Genomic DNA, 26729 nt, shown 5'->3' on the forward strand with positions numbered 1-26729 from the left:
TTGGTGTTTCATTAAAATGAACATAAGTGAGAAGGAAAAAACGTATTTGTTTAAAACACAAACGGTGTGTTCTACACCCTCCAGTTCTCTGGAATAGCAGTTAGGATTCTGGACTGCAAAGCAGGCATGGTGGTACATGTTCTAATCCTAGCATTTGGGAAGCTGAGACAAAAGGATCGCAAGTTCAAAGCCAGCCAGAGCTATACATTGACCCTGCAGGCAGCCTAGGCCACTTAGAAAAGATCCTAATGCTCTCTGCACCACCCACTAAAAGAACAAAGGACTCACTGCTGTTGCTCAGTTAATAGGAAGCAACAGGGTTCTGCTAGCTGTGCTGCTTGCCTCATGAACTTTCCCGCAGAGCAATGGCTCAGAGCTCACAACTGGAACAAGCATGGATGGCTGTTCTGAGAATTGGTAGGACAGTCTCTTCCATGCAGCTTGTTAATATTTAAATAATTAAAGAGAGAGGACATACTCTGCATCAAACAGATCACAGTCAAGCCCACTGTCTAAGGAGCAAATTAACAGTGCAGGCTCAAGTGTCAATGTAAATCACATAAAATAAAATACATGCTGACTTATCTCCTGGTCTTCTAAGTAACTTCACTGTCATCACACTTTAAAATTTAACATGTCAGAAGCATTTATGTTTCTAAAATGAAAATCCAAAGATACACATAAGTCTAGAAGTTACTATTTCTTTTATACACCTGATGATCTCATCATACTTCAAGTTGGCAAGTAAGCCACCAAATCTGCTCAAAATCAAAAGCTGAGGGAAAAAAAAAAAAAAACCAGCACAGACAAACTGGCATGGACAAATTTGAATTCATTTGCTATTTTCCTATGCCTCCTACTTAAACTTAGTAAGTATAACAGATATTAAAGAAAACCTCATGCAGAAAGTTACTGTGACGATGTGATCAAGCTAGTTTTGACACTACCCAACAGCAGTCTTCCCTCATGGTGTCCTTACCCTTTCTAACATCCCAATGATGTATCTTGTATCTGTGAAGGGCCCTATTTCTTCATGGCATCTGCCATAAACGATAGCAAGAGCTTGTAAACACAAACACTTCATGTTTACTTTTGGAGTGAGCAGGAAGCGATGGTAGAGCTCATTGAAAAATTCATACCTAGATTTAAAAAGAGGTTCAGTAGAAATAACCAAGAAACAAATAGCAACAACAAATCTAAAGCGACATTAAAGAGAGACTCACGATCTCTTTATTGATCCGCTTTCTTCATTCTCATCCTCCTCCAACAGCAATCTCAAGTAATAATCTCCTATTTTGATTTCCTCTGCCAGGCACTCATACTTAACCTTTATTAACAAATATAAACATCATTGAGTTTACAATAGATTTTTTTTTTCCTATTTAGAGTTTAACATTTCATTTTCCTTTTTGTTGTTGTTGTTGTTTTTTGAAACAAGGTTTCTCTGGATGTCCTGGAACTCACTCTGAAGACCAGGCTAGCCTCAAATTCAGAGAGATCTACCTACCTCTGCCTCCCATGTGTGGGATCAAAGGTATTCGTCACCACACCTGGCTGAGTTTATCATTCCTTAAAATACCAGGTAATACACTATTTGTGTGTGTATATGTGCACACATGTGTGAAGGCTAGAGGTCATCACTGGGTGTACCCTCTTGTTGGAGCCCACTAGGCAACGGTATTTTACTCTTGGGTGTATAGAGAAGGCAGTGAAATGCCACAAGGCTGCAGCGTTAGAATTGTCTCTATAGATCTCTCTCTCTCTTTCTCCCTCTCTCCTCTCTCTTTTCTATCTATAAAAAATGAGGAAGGTAGAGTACAGCAATATAATGCAAGTAAAACTTAGAAGTGTAAGGTAGTGTAGACAAAAAAATTTACTTACAGAATATTGGTTTAAATAGGTCATATATTTAGCATAAAGTGAGTCAGAGAAATGTAGGTTTAGAATATATAGGCCTTAAGCTTAAGGACATGGTAGAAAACAATAATTTAGAGTATGTTTTTCCTACTCAGAGAGCAATGTCCATGGTGGACTGTGGACGTGGGTGGCAGTTCCAGAAAGCCACCAACAACAAGAAACAGCTCCAGAGACTGCCAGCTTCAGAAAAGAGCAGCCAGGGGGTCTCGGAAGCTGAGACCCTCAAGGCATCAACGTCGTGCAGGTGGCAGATGCACGCGGCTCTACAAGCTTTCTATGGAAAGAAAGCCATAGTGAAAAATGAACAAGCTAAGCCATGAGAGAGGCTAACGACAAACAGCAGTTTGGAAAACCCTGCAGAGATGTCGCGCTGCGGGAAAGGTAAACAGCAAGGTTCTGCATCCTGTGAGATGCTATACCGTGAGAAAGACAAATGGCGGAGAAAGCCCAGCGGTTTGTGTCACCTTAGAAAAAGTCAACATCGAGCAGAGCAGCGGTGAACAGGACATGGCAGAAACCAGACTGCTTCCAGGGCTGGAGGAAAAGTGTCAGTGCCGGACAAGCAGCTGAGACGCGCTGGAAAGCACGAAGCTGTGGAGGTGAGAACAGTACTCCAGGCTGAACAGCCTGAGGCTCTGTGGGAACTGCTGAGACTGCAGCCCGAGCTCCCAGCAGTGAGACAGCCATGCAGCAGGACAGCGTATGGAGGATCCCTTGGACGGCTTGCTGAGCACTTGGACTGTCAGCAGTGCAGGTAAAGGGTTTTCCTCCCAGAGCCGGGGTTGCTGTGGGAAGGCCACAGTTTTAGCTCATGGCAGCTCAAGGAGCCTGTGTGGCTATGAGGTGAAGCTCTCTAGCCTGGTCTGGGACTGGTTATGGAGGGCTACAGACTGCAAAGCACAGCGGTAGCTGGAAGCGGGGGTTTCAGAGAGACTTATACAGAGAGAGCTATATACAGACGTAAGGGCAGCTGACAAGCCAGGCCCTGTCTACGAGCACTCAAAGGAACTTTGAGGAGTGGTACCAAAACTTTTTGAACTTTTGAACTTAAAAAGTAGAATGGACAATAATGATTTCATTACAATGGGACAGTTTAAATTTGCTTATGCATATAGAGTATCAACAGGGATGACTTATGAACTACTTATAGAACTGTTTATGTAAAAATGGAACTGGTTAAATAGAGAAGTTTTGTTCTGTTTTTAAAGAAAAGGGGGAGTGTTAATATTCCTCAGTATATTTAATTTAAAAAATATTTTCGTGTTTCTTGAGTGAATTAATGTTATGTTTTGTATAGTTCTAAATTACAGGTTGAGAGTAGGTTTGCAGGTTGAGAGTAGGCTTGTAGATATTATTATGTTAACCTATTGATATTGATGCACCATGGTTTGGTGAAGTTAAGAAAGTATTTAAGTTTAAGAGGTATACATCAGAAGTTTATCCTTTGTTAGCAAGAAATATTAAGAGTTTGCTTTAAGATGTGAGATTGAGAAAATTATAATGATGCATAGCAATATTTATATTAGAATTATGTTAACCTATTTGTCTTTAAGTTTGATGTGGTTGCATCAAGAGTATTTTCTTTTAAAATATAAAGAAGAGGGACCTGTTAGAGCCCACTTGGTTTCCTAGTGGCTGTACCCAGCAGGACTGCATGGGAGGTTGATTGGACCACGGGCCTGGGTACCAGGTGTTTGTAAGGGTCTAACAAGCAAGGGGGAGGTCTTTTGCTCCACCCCTTGGTATTGTTATAAATAGACCTTTGGAATAAAGTTCTGGGCCAGTGGATAAGGATCCAGGCCTACCCGAGTCTATCCCGTGTTTTCTCTTGCTTCTCTTCTTCTCGATTTCTAACTAAGTCTCTTATCTCTCATTCCTCAAGAGTTCCTAGGGTAAAAAAAATGTGGGGGCTGGTCCTCCACACCCCCTATAGCTCTCCATCTTAAGAATTTGCTGTCTTGTCTAGACTGGCTGTCCAGAGGGCTGTGGGTTCTGTCTGTCTCCACCTGGCCCCACCCAACAATGGAGTTACAGACACGCGCTGCCATGCTCGCACTGCCCCAGCCCCCTTATTTTGAATTTTATGTGTATGAGTATTTTGCTGGCATGTGTGTCTGTGCACATGTGTGCAGTGCCTGTGTAGGCCAGAAGAGGGCAACAAATCCCTTAGGACTGGAGGTACAGTTGGGGACAGCAGTATTAGGTGCTGGGAATCTTTGCTCATGCTTGCATGGCAGGCACTCAGCCAGGGAGCCAAGTCTCCATTGTTACTATACTGTGACTATTTCAGATAAACATTGACACCTTATGCACAGCTCTGCTCCATCAGTTTGGGTTTTCCAGCAGCACAGACTGCCCAGCTTACAAAGGCTGCTTCAGTTCATCCCTCATGTCTGGTCTAACTACCAAGACATGATATCAACATGGCAAGCACATCTTAATACCTCAGAGTCCTTCTCTGACTGTCAAATGGAAGTGATGTGTGAAGGAAAACCTCAGGACCAGGCTCTGTAAGAACATTAGGACCCTCACAATTTAGGCTGCTTATCACAAGGAAAAAGTTATAGACAACTGTAAATTTAATTCCCTGACAAATCACATTATCAAAATTCTCTATTCAAAGCCTAAAATAACTGCTTTACAAAAATGTACATTGCTATTTTATATCCACTTCCCTTTTGATTCTGAGCATTCAATTTATTCAATTTCTATTACTGAGCATCCACCTTGTGGCGGCACTATTTTAGGCACAATGTTCTACTTAGATTTAAGGCTGCTCCACGGGAGGAAGTCTATGCCTGGCATTGTGGAGTTAGCCAAGAATCCGAGGCTGGGCAGCTCACAGGCCCCAAGAGAGAGCCCATTACGATTATTTTGCTGAATGGACACGGCACCAAACTGCCTTCTAAATATATAATTTTGGGGACTGGAGAGGTGGCTCAAGGGTTAAGAACATACACTGTTCTTGTAGAAGACCTAGGTTCAGTTCCCAACACCCACATCAGGCAGTTTTCACCTTAACTCCAGTTTCAGGGGATCTCACAATTTCTTCTAGTCTCTGCAGGTACCTGCATGTACATGGTGCACATAAATTCAGGTCAGCACACACATAAACACATAAAAATTTAAAAGTCGAATAAATTTAAACACCTATCTGTATCCACAGGTTAGTACAGCTCCCAGTCCTCATCAGAGAGAATGTTATGCAGTGGAGGGTAGCTAATAGAGACTTAGAATTAGTCAAAAGCACAGAACAAGTGTCTATGGAGTTCTCAGAACTAAATGGGACATCTATATTATACTCTTTCCTCCTAAGGCTCATGCAACATTGAGCAAGAGGAAGCAGAAAGATTGTGAGAGCCAGTGGTCGAGGAGGACCAGAACAAAACAGTGTCTTCTAGACCTGACGGGACCACTGCCTCATGAATATACCACAGCTGTGGCTGCCTGCACAATGCCAAGCCAGTCAGTCACCTTACAGCATGGATCGGGAAGGGACACCTGAGCCCTTACCCCTACCTGAACTGCTATTGACAGTTGATGGCTCCAGGAGAGGCAAAAGCAGCTTCCCTCAGAGTGCAGCCCCTGGTAGGCTGATCACATTCCAATGGATGGCCCCACACCCATGCATGCATGGGCAGCACTAACTGGACTTAGAGAGGATATGAAGTTGAGAGGGGGATGTGGGAGCACATCTGGGAGGAGTGTAAGATATAGGATCCAAATATATTGTATGAAGTTCCGAAAGAACAAATAAAACTCTATCCTAGATTTATGAAAAATTGAAATACATGTATATAATTCTGGGGTGATAGTAAGTGCTATGGAGTGAAGCAGGAAAGTGGATAGGAAAGGGAATGCATAGGAACATGGGTGTAAGTACAAAGGGGACTATGCTTTAACAGCATAGATAGGAAAGGGCCATCAGATGATGACACTGAAGAAAAAACCTGAAGGAGATGAGAAAACAAATTATGAGGCTATCCAGGAGAAAGATTTCTGTTAGGCAGAAGCTAACATCAAACAGAAAGGAGGTCAGTGTAAACAGAACAAGAGTCAGAGCTGGGGAGAAGTATGAGATATGGTCTAAGTGAAAACATTTTGAGGGGTACACAGGCCCTGCTTTGTGAGTCATTTCAAGAACCCAATCTAACAGTATATGAAGTGACAAGCCACAGGCAAACCAAGGACTGAGCAGTTATATAATCCACCCACTTCTGTGTTTTATTGCAATGCTGGGAATTGAACCTAGGGCCACACACATGCCAGGCATGCACTTCAGCACTGAGCTCTACCTCCAGGACTCTGCCTGCTTATGAATCAGATGACCTTGTCACTGTGTTGGTAACAGAGTTCAGGGAGGTAAGGCTGAAAGCAGTGGTAGTGATACAGCCCCAAAGAAGGGGAGTTCTAGATAATTTCTGAAGGTCATGCGACAGGATTCGCTTGTAAAACCGACTTGTGGTATATAAGATGATTTCAATGCCTCTGACGAGAAGATAAGGAGTACCTGTTATCAAAGATCAAAAAGACTACTAGAGAAGTAGGAAGGACAAGAGCACAACTCTGAAGAGAGACTACTAATACACCCAATTTGAGGATGGACACATGTACACTGTCTAGGAAAGAAAGCCTAAGCAGGAGACAAAAACTGACCAACTTTCTGCAAATGGAAAAAAAAAATCAAAACCTTAAGATGATAAGATCATCAAGGCAACGAATATAAGTAAAAAGAGGCCCGAGAACTTATTCCCGGGTGTGCTGGCTAGTTTTATGTCAACCTGATATAAGCTGAAGTCATCTGAGAGGAGGGAATCCTCAAGTAAGAAAATGTCTCCATAAGACTGGGCTGTAGGCAAGTCTATAGGGCATTTTCTTAATTAGTGACTGATCGGGGAGGACTCAGCCCATTGTGGGTGGTACCACTGCTGGGCTGGTGGTCTTGGGTTCTATTAAAAAAGCAGGCTGCGCAAGCCATGAGGAGCAAGCCAGTAAACAGCACCCCTCCATGGCCTCTGCCACCAGCTCCTGCCTCCAGGTTCCAGTCTTGTTTGAGTTCCTGTTCTGGCTTCCTTCTATGGTGGACTATGATGTGGAAGTATTAAGCCAAATTACTCTTTCCTCCCCAACTTGCTTTTTGGTCATGGTGTTTGGTCATGTTTAGCAATAGAAACCCTAACTAAGACACAAGGCCACCTTGTGGTCATGGAGATGAGGAGAGAGGAGTAGAGAAGACTGAAAAGGAGTGGGTAGTTGAGGAAACCCAGGAGACTACAGGTGCCTTAAACCAAAGTATGGAAATTTTTTTTCAAGGAGGGATTGAGTACATTTAAATGATATAGATGTTGGGTTAAAGATCAAAGCCAGCAGGATTATGCACATGGTCAATGAATCTGTTACATTGGTTTCAATGATATACAATCACACATCACTTAGCAATGGGGATATACTCTGAGAGGCATACTGCTGGATTATCCTGCTTTTTTGCAAACAGCCCAAAGCATGCTTAATACCAAATAAGATGGTTATAATGCCACTGGCCAATATTATCTTCCATGAATAAGCAAAACAGCATTATGCAGCACATCACTGCATATATCACATACATCATACTCATATACTTAAAGACTCAAACATCAAATTATCAACCATGTACATTTTGCTTGTTTCTTTACTCTTCACATCAATTACTTTAACAAAGTAGCAAAATATAGTTGTAATCAGAATAAAATCATAATTTAAAAATCTACATTTCAATAAAGAACAAATCTAAAGTCCCCAAAATGGGGAGGGGATGACAATATGCAAAGATCAGATTTGAATGCATAAGCCAAAATTATTATTAAAACTCATGCATGATTCTCAGGTGTAATGTTGAGTTACTTATCAAAATTCATTTTTTATTTTTATATCAAACAAAGATTAGAATTTCCCACTATTATCTGTTATATTACACGGGGAAAGATAAGGATGCAGTTCTATAAGTATTTTTAAATCTTCAAAGATAGCACAAGCTTTTCTTTTTTGAGGTTACTACGCTCTGAAAACAAAGCTGTACCTCAAACTCATGGTGGTTCCAGGAGATCACACTGGCACTGCCGAGCTCTCTATCGATGTTGAACGTTCTCATTTCAGACTCAAGAGCATCCTTCAGCTCTTCTCGTGTTTTAAAATTCCAAATGAGGTTTGATCTAGCGTGGTCTTGACTAAACCTAAACACATAAACAATCAGGAAATAGTAAGAAACAAGCACCTTTCAAGATCTACCAACAGCTCTCACTGCATCTTATAATAAGCAAGGAAATCACAAGATTATTAAACTTCACCAAGAATAAATTAAAAAAACTCAGTGTTAAGCAAGTATGGTGGTATTGTGTTCCCCAAAACATTGTGCACCCTAATAAACTTATCTGGGGGTCAGAGACAGAACAGCCACTGGATACAGAGGCTAGAAAATGGTGGCACTCACACCTTTAATCCTAGCACTCTAGAGGCAGAAATCCCTGTAGATCTCTGTGAGTTCAAGGCCACATTGGAAACAGCCAGACATGGTGACACATGCCTTTAATCCCAGGGAATGATGATAGAAGGCAGAAAGATATATAAGGCATGAGGACCAGGAACTAGAAGCATTTGGCGTGGTTAAGCATTTAGGTTTTAAGCAGCACAGTTCAGCTGAGAGCCATTCAGATAAGAGGACACAGAGGCTTCCAGTATGAGGAAACAAGATCAGCTGAGAAGTTGGCCAGGTGAGGTTAGCTGTGGCTTGTTCTGCTTCTCTGATTTTCCAGCATTCACCCCAATAACTGGCCTCAGGTTTGATTTTATTAATAAGACTCTTTGAGATTCCTGCTACAAGCAAGCAGAGTAAAATGTCAATGGTAGAACCTTCTAATAAACACATAGGCATTCACTATTCAATTCTTTTATTTTGTAAGTTTATACTATTAGATAAATTTGCATGAAGTTTTGAAATGGCTATTTCAGCTTCAGTTATTCGTAGCTAATAAAAAATTCAAGTTAGAAAATAATCTCGTCAGATACCGACTTCAGAGCAACCTGTTTTGCCCTCACTGATGACCCAACGAGCCTCCGTAGGACTGTTGGAAAAATTACAACAAAAGTGGACAAAACCTCAGCTAGGGGTGGATGGATTTTACATCTGCTATTTCTTAGTCAGCAGCCCCTTTAGCAAGTGCCACTTCAGAGTTTCAAGGATAGCTTCAGGAAACAACACAAGTGAGGATTCCTGAGGAAGAAATCCAAAGCATATACTTGAAGATATCCTATGCTTGAAGTGGTATGCGATGTAAGCAGTGTGGGATGTTTTCAAACCAAATACTTTCCTTAATGAGTCAAGATAAAATCAACACGTCGTCTTCCAGACTGAGCACTCTGAGTTACCCTAAAGAAACTTCCACAAACCATGCGGCTATCTACCTGAATGTACTCCTCTAATGTGTGTCCATCAGAGGGGACTGGATCAATGTTTGGAAGGCTGTAAAGTCCACAAGGCCACTAGGATGGACATTCATTTCTTACCAATCTTCTTGGGCTTTTATCATCTACCTCTGTGAAGACTCCATTGCTAACATGGCTGAAGGTAGGTATGCAGCTAATTCTAAACCACAGGAGGTGTCCTATGTAGTCAACTCTAAGCCTTAATAAAATTCTTAAAATAACTTAAACTCCTCGGATGGCTGACTTAGCCTTAATTTTATAAGAGCATGTCTAATGGAACCAGTCTTAACAGCTACATTCTTGGGAACTACATCTGCAGCATAAGGCACTGTACCCCAATTCCTCCACGTTGGAAGAGAGGCCTCAATTTACCTGTAATAGAAGAGATCCCAATTCGCTTCTATTTTTATTCTTTGTCTTCTCTTCCGAAGAACTACTGGCTTTTGATTGATGTTCTGGAAAATAAAACAAAGAAGTACAGCTACACAGCACTCTCCACGGCCACTGAATAGACCCGTCAACCAGGCAGCAGGACATTGCCTGAGAACTGAGGAACCATGACGTCAAGCTGACAGAAGCTAACTGAGTGAAACAGTCCAGAACATTAACCATTCCAAATCATCTGCTAGCACTGGTTCTCAGAGATGCTCAATATCGACTATGTAACTGAAAATTGCTGTATCAACACCAAAGCTATGTTTACAATATCACTAGTAAAGTTTACAAGTCAAAAACTGACTTGCTTCCAACATTTACATGCAGTCAATAAAAATTCATGAAAAACATAACAAATGTAAAAATATTATATTACACCACTCCCAAAGTCAAGAGGGGCGAGCACACACTGAAGCAGCCCATGGGGAAGAAATTAGCATTACATCCAGGCAATGTAAAGTAAGACGGAAACACTAAAGCATGTCAAGACAATGCCACACGCCAGTTCAGCACTTTACACATGTAAAGGGCTTAACTCACCATATGGTTTTTGTCCTGAATTTAATTGTAAAAAGGAAAAAAAAGTAAGATGAAAAATATAAAAAGGACAATATGAAATCTAAATCTGATAAGCTGTATCTACAATACGAATTCCACAAGAAGGTCACCAGTATAAATCATCTTCACTTTACAATGGGAGAGCCACCTGTTTCCTGAAACCTGTAACTCAAGTTTTCAGCAGCTAGAGACCTCAGATCTCCCATAAACCTCTGGACCCTGTTCCCGAGATAGGTATGTAGATAAGATTTGCAATTGGAAGGTGGAGATGATCTCAAACAATCCTTGAAGGTTATCATAGCCTTGGGGGTACCTGCTCTAATTGGAACCATACATATTTTAGACATGAAAACCCTAATCCTCTATGTAACAAGCATAAAGCATGGAGTGGTGTCAATTAAAAACCTAAAGTCTACACTTCATTACTGTGGCAATTCAGATAAACTTAGAAAATAGGCATAGAATGATTAAAAATAAAATGAAGATTAAATTTGAAAAAAAAATTCTGTTTGAAATACAACTTACTAGTTATGTATGGAACTGCTTACTATAAATTTTAATTCCATACACCATCATAAAAACTAACACAAACTGAACTGAATAGGTATAAATAATTCAAACTTTGGTGTTTACAGCTAACCAATTCTTTACTTAAAACTTCCCACTGGAAATCAGAAGCATTTCTAGTGGACATGGTGGTGCCTGCCTGTAGTTCAGACTCTCAGGAGGCTGAGCTGGAGGCTGGAGAGCTAAAAGCTAAGTTCTAGTAAGGCCCAGTTTAAAAATCAAAACGCAACCTAAAGCAACAACAAAAGAGCACCTTTGTTAAATTCTCACCCTTTCATATAAATGGACAGCAGTTTAGCATGATAAAAATATAAATTTTATACCAATAAAAATAATAAATTTCTCATAAAATGTGTATACAAAATTAGGATAAGCTTAATATCATTACTAGCTAAAAAAAGAAAATCCTTAAACTGAAAAAACAAAAACATACCAAAACAACAACAAAAAAACCCAAATCAATTAGTCAACACTAACCAAGGCTGCTGCTAATCTCACACACAGCATCGTGGCAGTTGAAACTGGCCCTATAAACGTCCCATCATAAGGGATGTACTTCTCTTCAGGATTAGGCAGTCAGATTAACAAAGGCACAAGACCACTCCATCGTTTTAATGTTGTTTATTTCTATGCATGTGACAGCCATAAAACTTAACCACTGTTTCCTTCATAAATTAGTGTTAAAAACAGTATGCAGACCAAGTAATAAAAATCAGTTCATCTTCCTGACTCAAATATTTTCAATCATGGGCTCAAAATTTTAACTACCCAATGCAAATAATGGCAACAAATCAGTAAGATAGTTTTGGTATTTAAAATGCATTCTTTCTCCTCTAAATCATTGTTGTAACAGATATCCCTTTGGTAGCTAAGCAGCTATATGTTCAAGCTTATGCTGTATAAAAGTTATATATGAAATCAGATACTAAAAACTTGGCAATATGATGACATGGTAATTGTATTCATAAAGTTGAAATAATTGTTACTTTAGAAACAGGCTTAATTAGCTAGAGCCAGGAACTTGTAATTTTCAAAAACTGAAAAGTATTTAAATCATACATACATGTATTTCCACTGCTCAAATGCTCAAAGAGCAGAACTGTCATGAACAGGTATCTACACAGTGCTTTAATTATCTAGTTTGTACATCAAAGCAACTCTGTAAGGAAGAGACAGGAAGTAATGCTATTCTGCTTTTAGAAAAGAGGGGAAGTGCATTTCTGAAAAGACTGCAGCTTGAGTAGGTGGTGGGGTTCAGCTCAGACACTAGTCAGCAAGCACAACCTCGAACCTCGGTGTGCTCCATCCCTAGAAGCCCGACAGCCTGTCAGTGTTTCTTCACACTGCAGTCTTCATGCAGACAAATTAGTACTAACCGACTATGCTCAGCTTCTAAATAACTCAAGACTGATCCAAATTTCAGGTCCATACACAACATGTTTGTTCCCTTATATTTAGGCAGTCTGGCAATTCATTAGAAATCCATTTGAAAATGAAATTGAAATTATTTTCTTTGAATAAGGAAATAATCTCCCCAAACAAAGACACTGTTAGGTGTCAGCAGAAGAACTGAGAGTAAGCCAGCTCCCAAAGAGCACTCTGTTCATGCTTACCCTCTGCACCACCCATGACAGGAAGCGTGCAAGCTGCAGGGACTTAGGTGGCATGTGCCCAAAGAATGAAACGAAACTTCACATCTGACTTTGGCTCAAGGAATAGTGTCACAAAATTTAAATACATACAATGCATTAATTAAAAAACATAAATGGTATCTCCAAAATGTGTTTAGTTCTGAATAAAACCAGCCAACAAGTATACTATATTTTTATATGTGCAAGGCAAAATATGAAAATTTGAATATGTAGGAGCAAATTTAAGAGAGCAATTTTATATTATCTAACTAAAATCTTAATCATTAGTTCCCAAAACAGTAACTGAGGAAAATATGAATCAGAATTAGGTGACATTCATTTTTTTTTAAGCTTTGAGTATTCTGTTAGAAATATCTGAATGCCACACCTGTGGACTGCAATGGATCTGAATTAAGACACATTCCCTTTTTACCTCTTTTCTAAAAGTAAAAATTACATCATCCTCCTTTCCCTTTTCCTCCCTCTGAACCTTCCCACGCACAACCCCCTTGGTCTCTTTCAAACTCATAACCCCCTTTTCTGTAACTGTACATATAAACACCTTTCTCCTGAATACACACATACCTCTTTTTGAGCAATGCCCATCCTATCCCTCCAGTGCATCAACACAAGATCGACTTTTTCTTTGGCAAACTTTTCAACTTCTTTGGCAGCTTTTCCAGCTAGTCTTTGCCACTCTGGAACTTTATTAAATTTTCCATATTGATCCTGTAATGTAATATTGACATTCACTACATAACTACTTTCATACTTAAAACTATATACAGTTGGGTCATACTATTTCAAGTAAGAAAATGAAAACTATACATTAGAGTTTAGTGAAGAAACAGAAGTGAAAATTTCTGTAAGAAATTAAACTTCCTATACAAGAAACCTCAGCCTCTCCACTCATGTTTGATGATGGAAAAGAAGGTGTGAGAAACTATACAGCAACATGAGAAACACTAATGCAATTAATTCAGGGTCAGTACATCAATTCTTTTCTTTTATTTTTTTGACACAGGTTCCCACTATGTAGCCCTGGATGGCTAGGAACTCATTATGTAGACCAGAGATCTGCCTGCCTTTGCTTCCCAAGTGCTGGAATTAAAGGTGTGTGACCCCACATCAAGCTCAGACATTAATAATTAACAGAGCCACTGAAAGAGGAAAATTTACAAGTAACTTGTAGTCAGTATTTATCTCTTTTGCCAGAGTGATCAATTCTATATTCTTTATAAAATACCACATACACCTGAAATTTTTTTTTTTTTAATTTATTTTATGTGCGTTGGTATGAAGGTGTCAGGTCCCCTGGAACTAGAGTTACAGACAGTTGTGAGCTGCCATGTAGGTGCTGGGATTGAACCCGGGTCCCCTGGAAGAGCAACCAGTGCTCTTAACCACTGAGCCATCTCTCCAGCCCCATACACCTGAAATTTTTAAAGAAAACCGTTCTTGAATGTATGATCACTAAGTTGGATTAGAGAAAGACATATTATCATTCATACAATTGGACTGTGATAGTTACACAACTGTGGGCATTTTAAAAGTTAATTCGCTATATAACTTGAAACAGGTGGGTTTTATGAGACGTAACCTTCAGTACTTAAGGCAGCTCCTGTTTTCTGGGTTTTAGTCTTCCAGAGAAGAGGGTACGAAGCACTTTACCCCTAAGAGCTAGTCTGGACGGTGGTGTACTTGCCATTGCTATTTTCACATTGTCTCTGACATGCATGCGGTCCGCATCCTTCTCTGGAACTGGATCTGAGCTGTCTAGGTATGCCAACAAGCCTGGGGGCTAACAACAAAATACAAAATCCATTTTCAAAACAAAATTCAGCCATCAAAACCCAAACATGCTAACATTACATTTGGCCACTGGGGCAACTTGTGTGGATGTCCTAGAGTGCACGCCTTTTCAGTTAGGGTGTAAATAACATCATTCAGTTCTGTCTGATAGGCATAGAAAACGGCCTTCTTTTTCTCAGACGACTCACCAAAATGCGTTTCAGCAGGTTTGTGGCGGTTGTGTTATCAGCTGTCCAGAGCCCCACTAGGTGTCTGCTCAGCTGTCTGAAAAAAAGCAGACGTTGAGAAAGGTTTCTGCTTTACCCATGCTAGAACAGAAAGGAATTTTAAAGAACAAATTTCATAATTACAAGAAATATGGCTACAGAAAATAAGTCAAGTGTTAAAAACTGTCAATTTAATATACAATGTAGAAGAATTTAAGACACTATTTCAAATACTAATATTTTGGAATTTTCTCCATATTAAAGGGCTTCACTAATAGCTACACTAATTTGTTTTAAAGCACTACTCTTTTTTTAATTACACTGATTTATTGAGAGAGAGAGAGAGAGAGAGAGAGAGAGAGAGAGAGAGAGAGAGAGAGAGAGCACGAGAGAGCGCGCCCATGTGAGTGTATATGTTATAGAGTTCAGAGGACAATCTCTGGGAGTCAGTATTCACCTTTCATTGTATGGGTCTGGGAGACTTGACTCAGTTTAATAGGCTTGGTGGCCAGTGCCTTTTCCAAGTAAGCCATCTGACTGCCTTGAATTTTTATATTATGAATATGACATGGATTCTTAACCCATTTAAAGAAAGCAAAAATATATGTGCATGCACACACACCAATTAATTTGATTTGATAAAGTTATTACAAATATTGACAAAACACACATGAGGAATTTATGCTACATTTAAAGTCAAAACTGTAATTTCAGAATCAGATATGCTCTGGGTAGTTGAGAGGGCCATATATATATCAGAAGCCATAATTTAAAATGGTGGCACTCACGCAGTCTGGAGTAAATAAGGCAATTCATGTTTCTTTTCACGTAAGTGACTAGTGGAGGAAAGATGGCTAACCAAAGATCTGGAAAAGGCCTAATAGGGTGGAAATATGTTTAAGATCCTTCCCTTTCTCTTTTCTTTCTTTGTAAAGTCGAGTCCCTAACTGACCAAATTTCCTTAAAAATTAACTCTGAAAGCTTCCCATGTGGGGCTGCATGATGCAAACAGTCACAGGAAGCAACAGCCTGGGCCTATGCTGAGGATTCACAAACTTCTAGATAGCCTTCCCCAGGCTCCAGTCCCAGGACTGTGAATCAAGACTCTGACACAATGGAAAAAGGAACCAGATCCTCCCCACTCTAATCCTATCCCAAATTATCCATGAACAGGGAGGGACAATAGTCATTCCAGCATAAACCTACATGGAACACCTGTATGATCCTAATGCTCTTTTGTTTACACAATGTTGAAATGTGATCTAAATCGAAAATTAATTTATGGGGTTAAACAACTTACCTGTTTGTGAGCATGCGCTGATCTGAACTGATTGTAAACATCGCAGTGTGCAAGTGTCGGGGTAAGGCGCCCTCGCTTAGGGCAAGCTCCTGCATCTTAGTAGCAATCTCTTTGTCACCTTCCTTTGGAAAAAGGGAAAGATGGTCCCTAAAAAGCTATCTAGAACAAACTCTTCCAGCTTTATAAAACCAGACCTGCAGCTTTACACAAAGAATCAGGCAGTACACAATAAAATAAAATAAAAGCAATGTCTAGTTACACCCCCAAAACACCAGGGACTACAGCTAATGTTATTTCTTTGGAATGAACGTTAGTTTTCAGCTAAATTTACCTTATGAATTATGCTAAAAGTAGGGTGATTTCTTGAGTATTTATCAGCTAATAACAGGGACAAATGGCATAGGGAGAATAGTAATTCCTATCAAAGACATATTCAAGTCAGGCTTACTTTTGTTATTAAAGGACAGTGTGATGTAGGGGCAACTCATTGTTCCAATTCTACTTCACTTATACAGACTCATTTAGGCAACAATAACACACCAGGACTACTAGATACTGAAGATAATCAAAGAATTTTGGCTCAAAAAGAGCAATGTGATACTTAAGATACTTTTGTAAGTAAGAAAGTAAAGCACATAACACAAAAGACAAATGCATGTCTGGAACACAGCATCATGTGCACGCACATCATTTTGTTTTGTTTTGTCTGAAAGGCAGGGTCTCAGTACACAGCCCTGGTGACTTAGACCTTGCTACGTACACCAGATTAACCCCCAACTCAAAGATCCATATGTTTCTGTCTCTAGAGTGTTAGGATTAAAGGTGTGTGCCACATACTTGGGCCACATGCATCATTTTGAATAGTATACAATCTGAAGTTAAGTTCAACAAAATGCTAATGTATTTCTCAGTGATAAAATAGGTTATTTTTATTTGTTACTTGTGTTTTTTTTCCTGAATATCACAATTTTTTCAAGGTTTATGTATTGTTTATTTGCCAAGATTGTGTACAAATTATCTTTTGGAAACACGAGCTCTAATCACTGGCTATAAATTTAATGTGATATCTGTCTGTGAAGCCCAAGGTCAGGGCCTTGTTTATAAAGAATGAATGCTTGCCTCCATTATAGGAATGGCAAAATGCTGGAAGAACAGTGTCAAGAGAAGACTGACATCAGGGTTCTAACTGTGCCTGGCCGCCATAAACTCTGCAAAAGTTAAGGATGTGGTATCCATTTTTAGAACTTATCAGCTAGAGAGGGAAAATTAGACTTCAGCAGTGTGTATATACACTAACCACACACAACAGAAACAAAAGCAAACTTTGATGTTCTAACCAGTTTGACATCTACATCCTTAAAAAACATTTTTTTCTTTGCATACAACTACTTAAGGGCAAACTAATTCTTTGCTTTTCATGCATCACAACAGCCAAGTTTTGTGAACAGAATCTTACATTTTATCCGAATTGCTAGTATAACACAAAATACAGGAATTCAAAAGCCATTTAGATCAATGTCACTATAAACATTACAGAATGCAGCTGCTATTTAGTGACTATGGTTTTTCCTTTCAGAAATTTAAAGATTCAATTTTATGCAGATAGGTGTTTTTGCCTGTTCTTATCCATGCACCACATGCATGCATTGCCCACAGAAGCCAGAAGAGGGCAACAGATCCCCAGGAACTGAAATGAAAGACTGCTGTGGGAACTGAACCAGACTCTTCTCTGTAAGAGCAATCAGTGCTCTTAACTACTCAGGCATCTCCTCAGCCCATGGTTTTATCTTTTAAAGAGCAGGAGGCAAAAGCACTGAGCCTACAGAAGCAGCATCTGGTGGCTACAGTGAGTCCTGATGCCTAGAGCTTGGCAACAGCAGGAGAGGGACTTCTGTTGTCACGCACAGTGACTGTCACACACAGTGACATCCTTTTCCCATTGACGCTTCCACAGCAGATCCCTGCAGTCTCAGTACCTCAAACTCAATGCACCCACCAACATCAATGAAACGGACAGGGAAGAGTGCCGACTTTATGTCACAGCAAATAAGCAAGGTGTGAGCACAGTATCTGGAGATGCCAGAATAAATACATTTTCAGTGTGAGCTCCATGCTCAAATTCTGAATAAAGATCTAAAACTACTTGTCTTATCCAGGGAACTGAAAGTTTCCCATCAAAGATCGAATGGCAATATTGTCAACTTCAATTAAAAGAATCAACCAACATTCCAGGAACTTTAAGATTTCAAACTTATTCTCTCACCTCTATTATTGCCTTCATAACCAATCCAGCTCCCTTTACAATTGCCATGGAAGGATGCTTTAAAAATGAAGGGGAAAGCGTCAGTGAATAAAAGAATTTCATTCTGACACATTTAGCTGTTACACCTAAGGAACACACACAACTTGTGCAAGGTTATAAGCTATAAACCTAGGGAAAGCAACACACTAGGAAAACCAATTAGAAAAAGATACATCTCAAAGTCAGATCAGAGTCTAATTTTAAACAAGTTGGTTTATGTAGGCAGGAAACAGGCAACACTTGCTTGACTAACAATATATACTATAATTACCTGAGTTTGAATGATTAACATCAAGCACTAACAATACTAAAATCACAAATATATGTGCAAACACACATGTATAAATACAACAAACACTACAGCATCAGATGAAATAATAAATGCTTTCCAGTGCTTATAAACAATATGGCTAAAACTCATTAGATTATTTGGACATTTGTAAAGAAAGGGAACTTTAAGCCTACGCCCCCCTCAAAAAAGGGAAGCTTTTCACTACATCTAAAAGTATACACAACAGCAGTCAATAGCATGAGGAGAGCGAAACACCAAGAAAGCTGCAGGTTAATCATCTCTGACACAGTCATGTCCAGGCTGTACTGTCACATGGAAGCACACACACACTGTTTAACACTCTGATTCAGCTGTGGGGAGAGCTCAGTAGCAGAGTGCTTGCCGGGTACACAACACAGGCATGGCCCTGAAGTACTGATCCTGCACTGCAAGGGTGGGGAAGCAACAAGTCTTCATGCAGTCATTCAGTCAAGTGCAGTCATCAGACAAGCTCACCTGAAAGAGCTTAAAGAGGGTTCTTCCATTGGAGGCTACCATCTCTAAGAGCATATCAAACTGCTGCCCTTCGGTCGTCTCACTATATGGAGCACAGAGGGCAAAGGTAAGGAAGTCCAAGAGTGAACTAATTACTAGGGCACCAGTCCCATGATCCTGAAAGAAAGCAGCACATTGCTTAGGAACAGACACAGGGAGCTCCAGCTGCAACACAACAATGAATGACAGGTTCCTTTCTCTGAATTCTGGGTGTCAGACACAATGACTTCAATTTTTCAACGGATTCAAATTTTTATGACGTTTAAGTACTTGTTCATTAGCTAATATAGCAAATGCCTTGTTTGTCATCTTCAAAAGAAACAATTCAAATTCAGTCAAACCTTAAGAGAATAACCCAAATTTCTCAAGTATGCATTCTAACTAAAGTTAATCTGTAACTGAGTGGGGAAAAGGAAGAAAAAAAGAGAAAGGGCTGGGAACTGGCTCAGCAGTTAACTTTTTTTGGGGTGTGGGGTGTGGTAGGGGGCTCGAGACAGGGTTTCTCTCTATAGCCTTGGCTGTCCTGGAACAAGCTCTATAGACCAGGAGGGCCTTGTCCTGACAGAGATCCACCTGCCTCTACCTTCCCGAGTCCTGGGAATAAAGGCGAGCAGTTAACGTTGTTGTGCTTCCGGGCAACCTGGGTTCAGTCCCCAACACCCACATCCCACATGACGGCTAGGCTCACAACTACATTTAACTCCAGTCCCAGGGGATCTGATGACCTCGTCTGACCTCCATAGGCACTGCACCCATGTGGCACAGATATACAGGCATGCAAAACACCTACACACATTAATAAAAAATTAAAAAAAAAAAGCAATCTAACAATGCTTGTAAAACTATGGCAATGTGTTTGCGTTCACAGAATTTCTGTCCTCTAAGATGTCCAGTGCCTGAGGGACTGGTAGTCAGTTAAAGAAGATTTATTTTTAGAACAATTTATTTCATAACATTTTTTTAAAGGAAGAAAAAATTCTGATATATCATTATAAAAGTGTGAAGGCATTGTTGGTATCCTCTGTTTGTTGTATTAGCTAATAATAAAAATGAGCAATCTCCAATTGCTATATTAGCTAATAAAATGCAGGAGTATTTTGTCACTGGTGACAAAGATGAAATGTGACCATTGAGGGATGAGCTTTGTGACAAAACAAATTCATATTGTACTTCTAAAACATCTCTGTATGGCATTTCCCATGAAGAAAAGTTTAATTACAACTTACCACATGGGAATTAAATTTCTCCAACAAGTTTTCCAGAAACTTCTTTGAAGAGAGAAGAGAAGCTTTGTTTAGCTGCTCTTGTCTTAAGTCATAGTCATCATGCATGGGCTATGGATTAAAAAGAGTGAGAGTCAGAAGCAGTGGCCCGTGTTGGTGGCACAGAAAAGGCAATTACAGACAGCATTTGCTCCACACGGAAGCAATGCAAAGACTATAGCCTCTAAGTCACATGGCAGAAAGGAAACACATGATGAGAAGCAGGCAGGACGGAGTTTCTCTAGTGCCTGATTAGACCTGATAACCCCTGACAAGTAACCAAACATGCTCTTTCTATACATTACTGCACAAGCAAAGTCCTTTCCCAGTCACAGGCCTTCTCACCAAAAGGAAACAATTCCCCACCCCAGGAATTTTATAATTTAAATTTGAAATGATGAAACTTAGAATTTAAAAGCAAGTGCTAACATTAGTGAAGTGGCAAATCTTTTTTTCTCAAGGTGACTGTCCTTTGACTGAGTGCCTGCACGCTGGTCAGAAGCAGGTTTCGGACCCTGACCTATATTGGCTTGGGAAAGGTAAGGCGGGTGACTCAGCTGTGAAATAAATGAGACTGCCAGGACTAACCACAGCCAGCCATGCACACAGCCAATTCCAACACCAATGAGAACTCGGCCTGTTTCACACTAATTTTTGTTTTACGTACTAGTTTAATTCTTTAGGAGGATTATTTGGAATAGTTAAGACAATAAACTTTAATTCACTTGGGGAATAAACCCAAGGTGTTATGCAGTGGTTATGTATGTTGGTCCTCTATCACTAAGATCCCCATCCAGCTCTGCAGTGCACAAACCCGAGACACATCCCAAAGTCGGCAGCACCCCACAGCTGTCACCGAGGCAGATCTTTATCACTCAGCTTTCAGGTGCTGCTTCTTCAGCCAATGTCACTACCTGAGCTCAACATCACATTCTTCACATGACCATTAGGTCTACCAGCCTCTAACTTTTCTCTCCTCCATGTCCCACCAGAGTGGGTTTCTGAAAGCCAAACCTAGTCTTGTGACTGCTCTCTTGTTGAAAAACCTTTCAGTTATCCTTATAAGAGTATAAACCCCATTCTTTGTTCTGACAGAGAAGGCTTTTCAATGACCATCGTCTCTGCAGATACCTCTAGCTTCAAGTTTGAATTACCCACCTTTGCCCATTCCACACACACTTAAAATCATTAACTGTAGTGTCTGCTGCTTCTCATGCATGCCTTTGGACATGCCATCTTCTATGCCAGGCAAAGCCTACCCAGAACTAAGAGATACCTACTCAAGTTTTAAAATTCTGATCAAATGTGGCATCTGAGAAACACTGAGAATCCTTTTCCTCACTACCAAAGACTGCTAAATGCTGCTCCTCAGTGGTGCCATGGCCTCCACTTCACACCTCACATAGGGTCTAAGTGCTGCTCCTCAGTGGTGCCATGGCCTCCATTCACTTCACACCTCACATAGGGTCTAAGTGCTGCTCCTCAGTGGTGCCATGGCCTCCATTCACTTCACACCTCACATAGGGTCTAAGTGCTGCTCCTCAGTGGTGCCATGGCCTCCACTTCACATTACATATGTGAGTCTACCTGACTAGCCTGCTAGCAATTTGGAGAGAAGGACTGTTTCCTAACAGTTTTATTTCTAGCACACACAACATCCGTGAGTACATACAACATGCTAACATGTTAACTGAATAAACAAATGGAAATGCACAACTGTGGATGATTTATGGAAAGGAAACCCTCCAGTCAACTTGAGAGGATACTTACACACATGAGGGCACAGAGCATATCAACAGCCGCGTGGACGACGCCATTGTGGCTTCTCTTGAGTGCTTTCACCACCTTCACTCCTAGGCGCTCCCGAAACCTTCCAGAATATTTATTATTATTAAATTACAGGTCTTCCTGAGTTTTCACAGAGGCATGGCATCAGTTACATGTTCTGAATCTCACTTCTGGAATGCACTTTCCTAAACCTATTTGCTTTAACAGCAAACTTCTTTAGTGTTAATGAAAACGCAACTAATTACTCAAATTTATTAACACAAAAGTCAGTGATATTACTAAAATACAGGGCCAGTATCTAATATCAGCGCCATCTACCTTCCCTTTTCATTGCTCATGGATTAAAAACTACCAAATCACCATATATAAGTTACTAGATTTAGCCAACATAAAGAAATAAATTACTCAGCATTTTCTATTGTAATTAGTTTCAAAATACAACATGAATTGTTAGTCACAGAGACCAAACCCAGGGCCTGGACATGAAGCAGCAAGCACTGTCCCACTCTAGCTAACTTACTTTGGAAGCTGAGTGAAGGCCAGAAAACCAGCTTTGGAGGCTACAAGCCTCCTCACAGCTTGGAATTGGCTCTCGAGTTCTGCATTTGAAGCAACAACATCTCCTTCTTGGGACAACAATGCCGTGATGGCATTATTGATTAGCTTTTCCTTGTTTTCTGAGAAGAGACCCTAAGTAATGAAAAAGTAAGTAATGAGTAGCATTTCTATAGCCAAAGTCAGTTACAAGAAACAAGAGTACAATACAATGTATCTTACATCCTGTGTTACCGCATGCAGAACTCCGCTGTAGGAAATGTTAGCATTGAACCTAAAGACAGCATCTGCGAAGTTGCCATCTACAAAGAGATGAGAAGGTTCAAGGAGAGTTTAAAGCTTTGCATTCTCAGTTTTTAAATGACTGTCATGTTGCTGGGTGGAGATGCAATTACATTAAAGTAAGTACTTACTAGGAGGTGCAGCTAGAAATCTGAGGTGAAGGCTCTCAACTTCCTCGTCTATAGGCATGCTCAGTAACCCCCATCGCTGACCTTTGTGGGTCGGTGTCATCTTAACACAAACATCTCTGTTACCAGAGGCTCTTACTCCATCCAGCAAACTTGCTAACAAGGAATCTCTAAGCAAAGTTAAAAGTAAAAAGCTTTAGGTTTGATACTTAAGGGGACTCTGGGTCCGGAACGCAGCACAGGCCTTTCTGCAGGTAATGTGTTAGGGATGTACTGGGGTTCAGTGGGCAGCGTGAACTGCAGAGTTCAGCACGGACGGGCACAGTCAGAGCAGGCCTTCACCACACTGCTGCTGTATGACCTTGTATCAGGTAGATAGCACCCTGGCTTCATGTTTCTTGCTTTTGCTGTCTAAAGATTATCTTTAACAGTTTTCCTTGGGCCTAACATACAAATCACAAAATTTACTCCATTAAAATCTTTCACAATTTTGTATAAATTAAAACATTTGGACAATCATCACAATCCAGTTTTTATACATTTTGATCACCACAAAAAGTTTCTTTGTGTCTATTTGCAAAGACCTGATCACAGATGTGCTACATTTACTTTTGATTTTTAAGGAAAAGTCAACAAAGCAGAACCACACAACATGGAGTCTCCAGTGTCTTGCTTATATTGTTCATCATCTGTTTTCAAGGTTCACCCAGGTTGCTGCATATACAGGGTCTGCACTGCTGAAGAGCCATCAACTGTGTGGATACACGACATTCTGGGTACTGACTCAAGCTCATGATATATGCAGTGTGTCTAGTTTTTGGCAACTCTGAAATGTTACTATGAATGAATGTAAGTGCTCCTGTGGCTGTGTGTGACAGTTAGGATGGTCAGTGTGTCAGTACCCAGAAATCACCAATGAGACAAGCCTCATCAAGATTAGGTTAGCTTCTGGATACGCATATAAACACAGACCAGGTTAACTGAGGTCATTTAAAATATGCAGCAATACCTTTTTCCAAATTAAATAATTTCAAAATTCTAAATTATAACCATTGTTTTCTATCCCTTGCTGACCAATTTCTTTGCCCTGCACATACTATGATCACAAAATTATGAATTAAAAATAGATAAACATGCACACACAAACCCCTACCTTTCTGTTGAGGAGTATTTCCGAACTTGCCCTTTTATAAATTCAATGGTAAAAAGTTGTGGGTTTTCTGAGTCACAAACCAACGCAAATACCTAAGAAAAACAAAATTCAAACAAAAAGCTCTAATTGTAAAAACTGGGTATCATTCTTTTTCTTCTAAAGTCAATATTAAAAAATGTAACCTGCGCCAGGTGGTGGTTTGTGCATGCCTTTAATCACAGCACTTGGGAGGCAGAGCCAAGTGGATCTCTGTGAGTTCAAAGCCAGACTGGGCTACAGAGTGAGTTCCAGGAAAGGTGTCAAAGCTACACACAGAAACCCTATCTCGAAAAAAAAAAAAATAAAACAAACAAAAAATGTAACCTGCCTATAATGTCGGAATTTAAGAATTATTTTCAAGTTTCATTCAAATTTCATATGCAACTGTGGAAATAAAAGTTCATTCTTTGTATATTTGGAAGGTAAAGTTTATGATCTACATTGTTCTAAAACTAATAAATACAAAGGTTAATAAATAAATAAATACAGATTATGCCTGTTTCCCATTCACTTCTATTGTTGATTTCCAAGACAGGGGCTCATATAGACCAGGCTGGCCTTGAACTTGCTATGTAGCTAAAGCTGGCCTTGAACTCCTGATCCTCCTGCTTTAGCCTTTCAAGTGCTCCCAACCTCCCAAGTGAGCCACCATGGCAGCCTGTTTCTCATTCCTTAGGAGTGAACAAATATATTAATATAGAAATTTAATCAACTTTATCAGTAGGAAGCTGGCCCATTTAAGCGAAGAAGGCTTACTCACTTCTCCCAAGGGCTTCAAGGTCGCAATGTTATAGGTTGCTGGATCTCGTTCTACTAAACATGTTTCTGTGACTGCTAGAACTCTTTTCACAGGTTCCTTCAAACAGTAAAATGGAAATATAGTCAAAAGTTATTAAAGAAGCTGTCAAAACTCCTGAACAAATTTTTTATGTTCAACAAACATCTCTTACCGAATGTCTAGGAGATATTTTTTGGACCACAAACTCTGCCAAAGATGTGATAGACTCATCAGTGCTATATTTTCCAAAGCGAAGATTCAAATATTGCTCAAATTCTAAAGGTTCCTTCCTGATCCGCAGTGAGATCCCTATGTAGTTGCCAGCATGTTCTATTGCACTTTTGATGATCTCTTCTCTTTGCTCTGATGCAAATAAATGCTGCACAGATTTGAAATTTCTAAGTCAGGATTCAAAAAACTAAAACAGGGACCATATTTACTCAACACACATGGAAGAGATTAATATAACAATTCTAAGAAAAAAGGCAACAGAACTTAATGGAGTAAATAAGCAGTGTATTGTAGTTAAAAACAAATACTAAATTAAAACACATAGTCTGCAATACAAAGCCTTAAACCAACTCAACCAACAGAAAATACCCCACAACTTCTCAAGAGTCTGGTTATTGCCATTTGTACCAAACAGCTTGCCATCTTCCAGGGGAGAGCTCAAGCCTAGGGAGGTAGGTGGGAATTGTGGGAGAGTATTCCCTGTTTCAATCAAGGCAGCTCTGAGTTGAACTGTTTTAGACTGTGATTTTCTTGCAAAATTATGTTAAATATTTGAATGCTTATCATTATTGAACATTGTTGCTACAAACCAACTGTCAAGGCAATAAAAGGAATGTCCCAACAGTTTTACCTTATTGCTCCACCATATGGCCTAGCTAAGTAACTGTGACAGTTAGGCTGTCACATGACTGTATTAAGCACATTTCCCACCAAGAAGTCAATCATAGCAAATGTCTGCAGTCTAGGGCACAGGCAGCCTTTGGGCAGGAGACTTTGTTACTTTAAAATGAGGGGAAACATTCCTTTTCCTTTGGGCTTTCATGTTTTGTGTCTATAATCAGATATGACAAAGTATCTACCCTGTTCCTAGATCAGGGAAACCAGTATGGTACCCATCAAACAGAAAGTTTGAGACAGAAAAAGACTGACAGCACACTGCATGTTATCAATCCAATTATTTGCATGTCCACTGTTCTCTTTGCTTTCCTTTTGCTACCATCTACCCTCTTACGTGCCCAGTGATCTGGTACTGCCTTTGCTCTGCTATCTTGGGGATGGTATTTTATTCAAAGAACACTAAATTTTGGGAGAGTGTTTCCTGGCCACAAAGATGGCTACAGGAACTAACACTGTTAAGGAAATGTGCAGTGAGGCCTCTAATTGGAGAGACACTAGTGCTTACATGTGAGGTTGTAGACTTACGTTTTATTAAAGAAGACAATAACCTACAAAGATGGTCCTATCCAAACAGAACAGCTTCCATTACTAACAAACAGGATTTCAGTACTGTAAGCAGTGTCTGATGTCTCCCAGTTTCTTAGCAACTCAAAATTACAAGACAAAAGTCAAGCTGCAGTCCTCAAACTTCTAGTGACAATACATGTTTTTATTACAAACGGCTCAACAGAGGACAGAATTCCCTATAACTAAGAGATTTCTAAATTACATTTCTCAAGGAAAGCTTAGAAATTTTCAGGTATGACATGATGCTGATAAA

The 26729-nt window shown here is 39.9% G+C and overlaps 1 protein-coding gene across 5 annotated transcripts in view; it reads right to left on the reverse strand.

Annotated features, from left to right (window-relative positions):
• Positions 1–26729, reverse strand: part of Dnajc13 (DnaJ heat shock protein family (Hsp40) member C13) — a 118038-nt gene that overhangs the window by 52549 nt on the left and 38760 nt on the right. For 3 of the 5 annotated variants that reach the window (XR_013052916.1, XM_016002167.3, XM_076576946.1), the window contains 18 exons: positions 25173–25379; positions 24983–25078; positions 24184–24275; positions 23034–23200; positions 22843–22922; positions 22586–22755; positions 22048–22147; positions 20242–20349; positions 18977–19132; positions 18151–18207; positions 15888–16009; positions 14570–14645; positions 14275–14370; positions 13155–13298; positions 9751–9833; positions 7976–8129; positions 1224–1327; positions 980–1139 (listed from right to left, as the gene is read on the reverse strand). Coding sequence is in view for 4 of the 5 variants with exons in the window: in XM_016002167.3 (XP_015857653.1) it covers positions 980–1139; positions 1224–1327; positions 7976–8129; positions 9751–9833; positions 13155–13298; positions 14275–14370; positions 14570–14645; positions 15888–16009; positions 18151–18207; positions 18977–19132; positions 20242–20349; positions 22048–22147; positions 22586–22755; positions 22843–22922; positions 23034–23200; positions 24184–24275; positions 24983–25078; positions 25173–25379 (2172 nt within the window). In the remaining variant the exon portion in view is untranslated. Of the gene's footprint in view, positions 1–979; positions 1140–1223; positions 1328–7975; positions 8130–9750; positions 9834–10353; positions 10369–13154; positions 13299–14274; positions 14371–14569; positions 14646–15887; positions 16010–18150; positions 18208–18976; positions 19133–20241; positions 20350–22047; positions 22148–22585; positions 22756–22842; positions 22923–23033; positions 23201–24183; positions 24276–24982; positions 25079–25172; positions 25380–26729 lie in introns of all 5 variants that reach the window. The other 2 variants (XM_006983611.4, XM_076576945.1) reach the window with 1 other exon arrangement.

Source organism: Peromyscus maniculatus, chromosome 7 (assembly GCF_049852395.1).
Source record: "Peromyscus maniculatus bairdii isolate BWxNUB_F1_BW_parent chromosome 7, HU_Pman_BW_mat_3.1, whole genome shotgun sequence".
Taxonomy (NCBI): domain Eukaryota; kingdom Metazoa; phylum Chordata; class Mammalia; order Rodentia; family Cricetidae; genus Peromyscus; species Peromyscus maniculatus.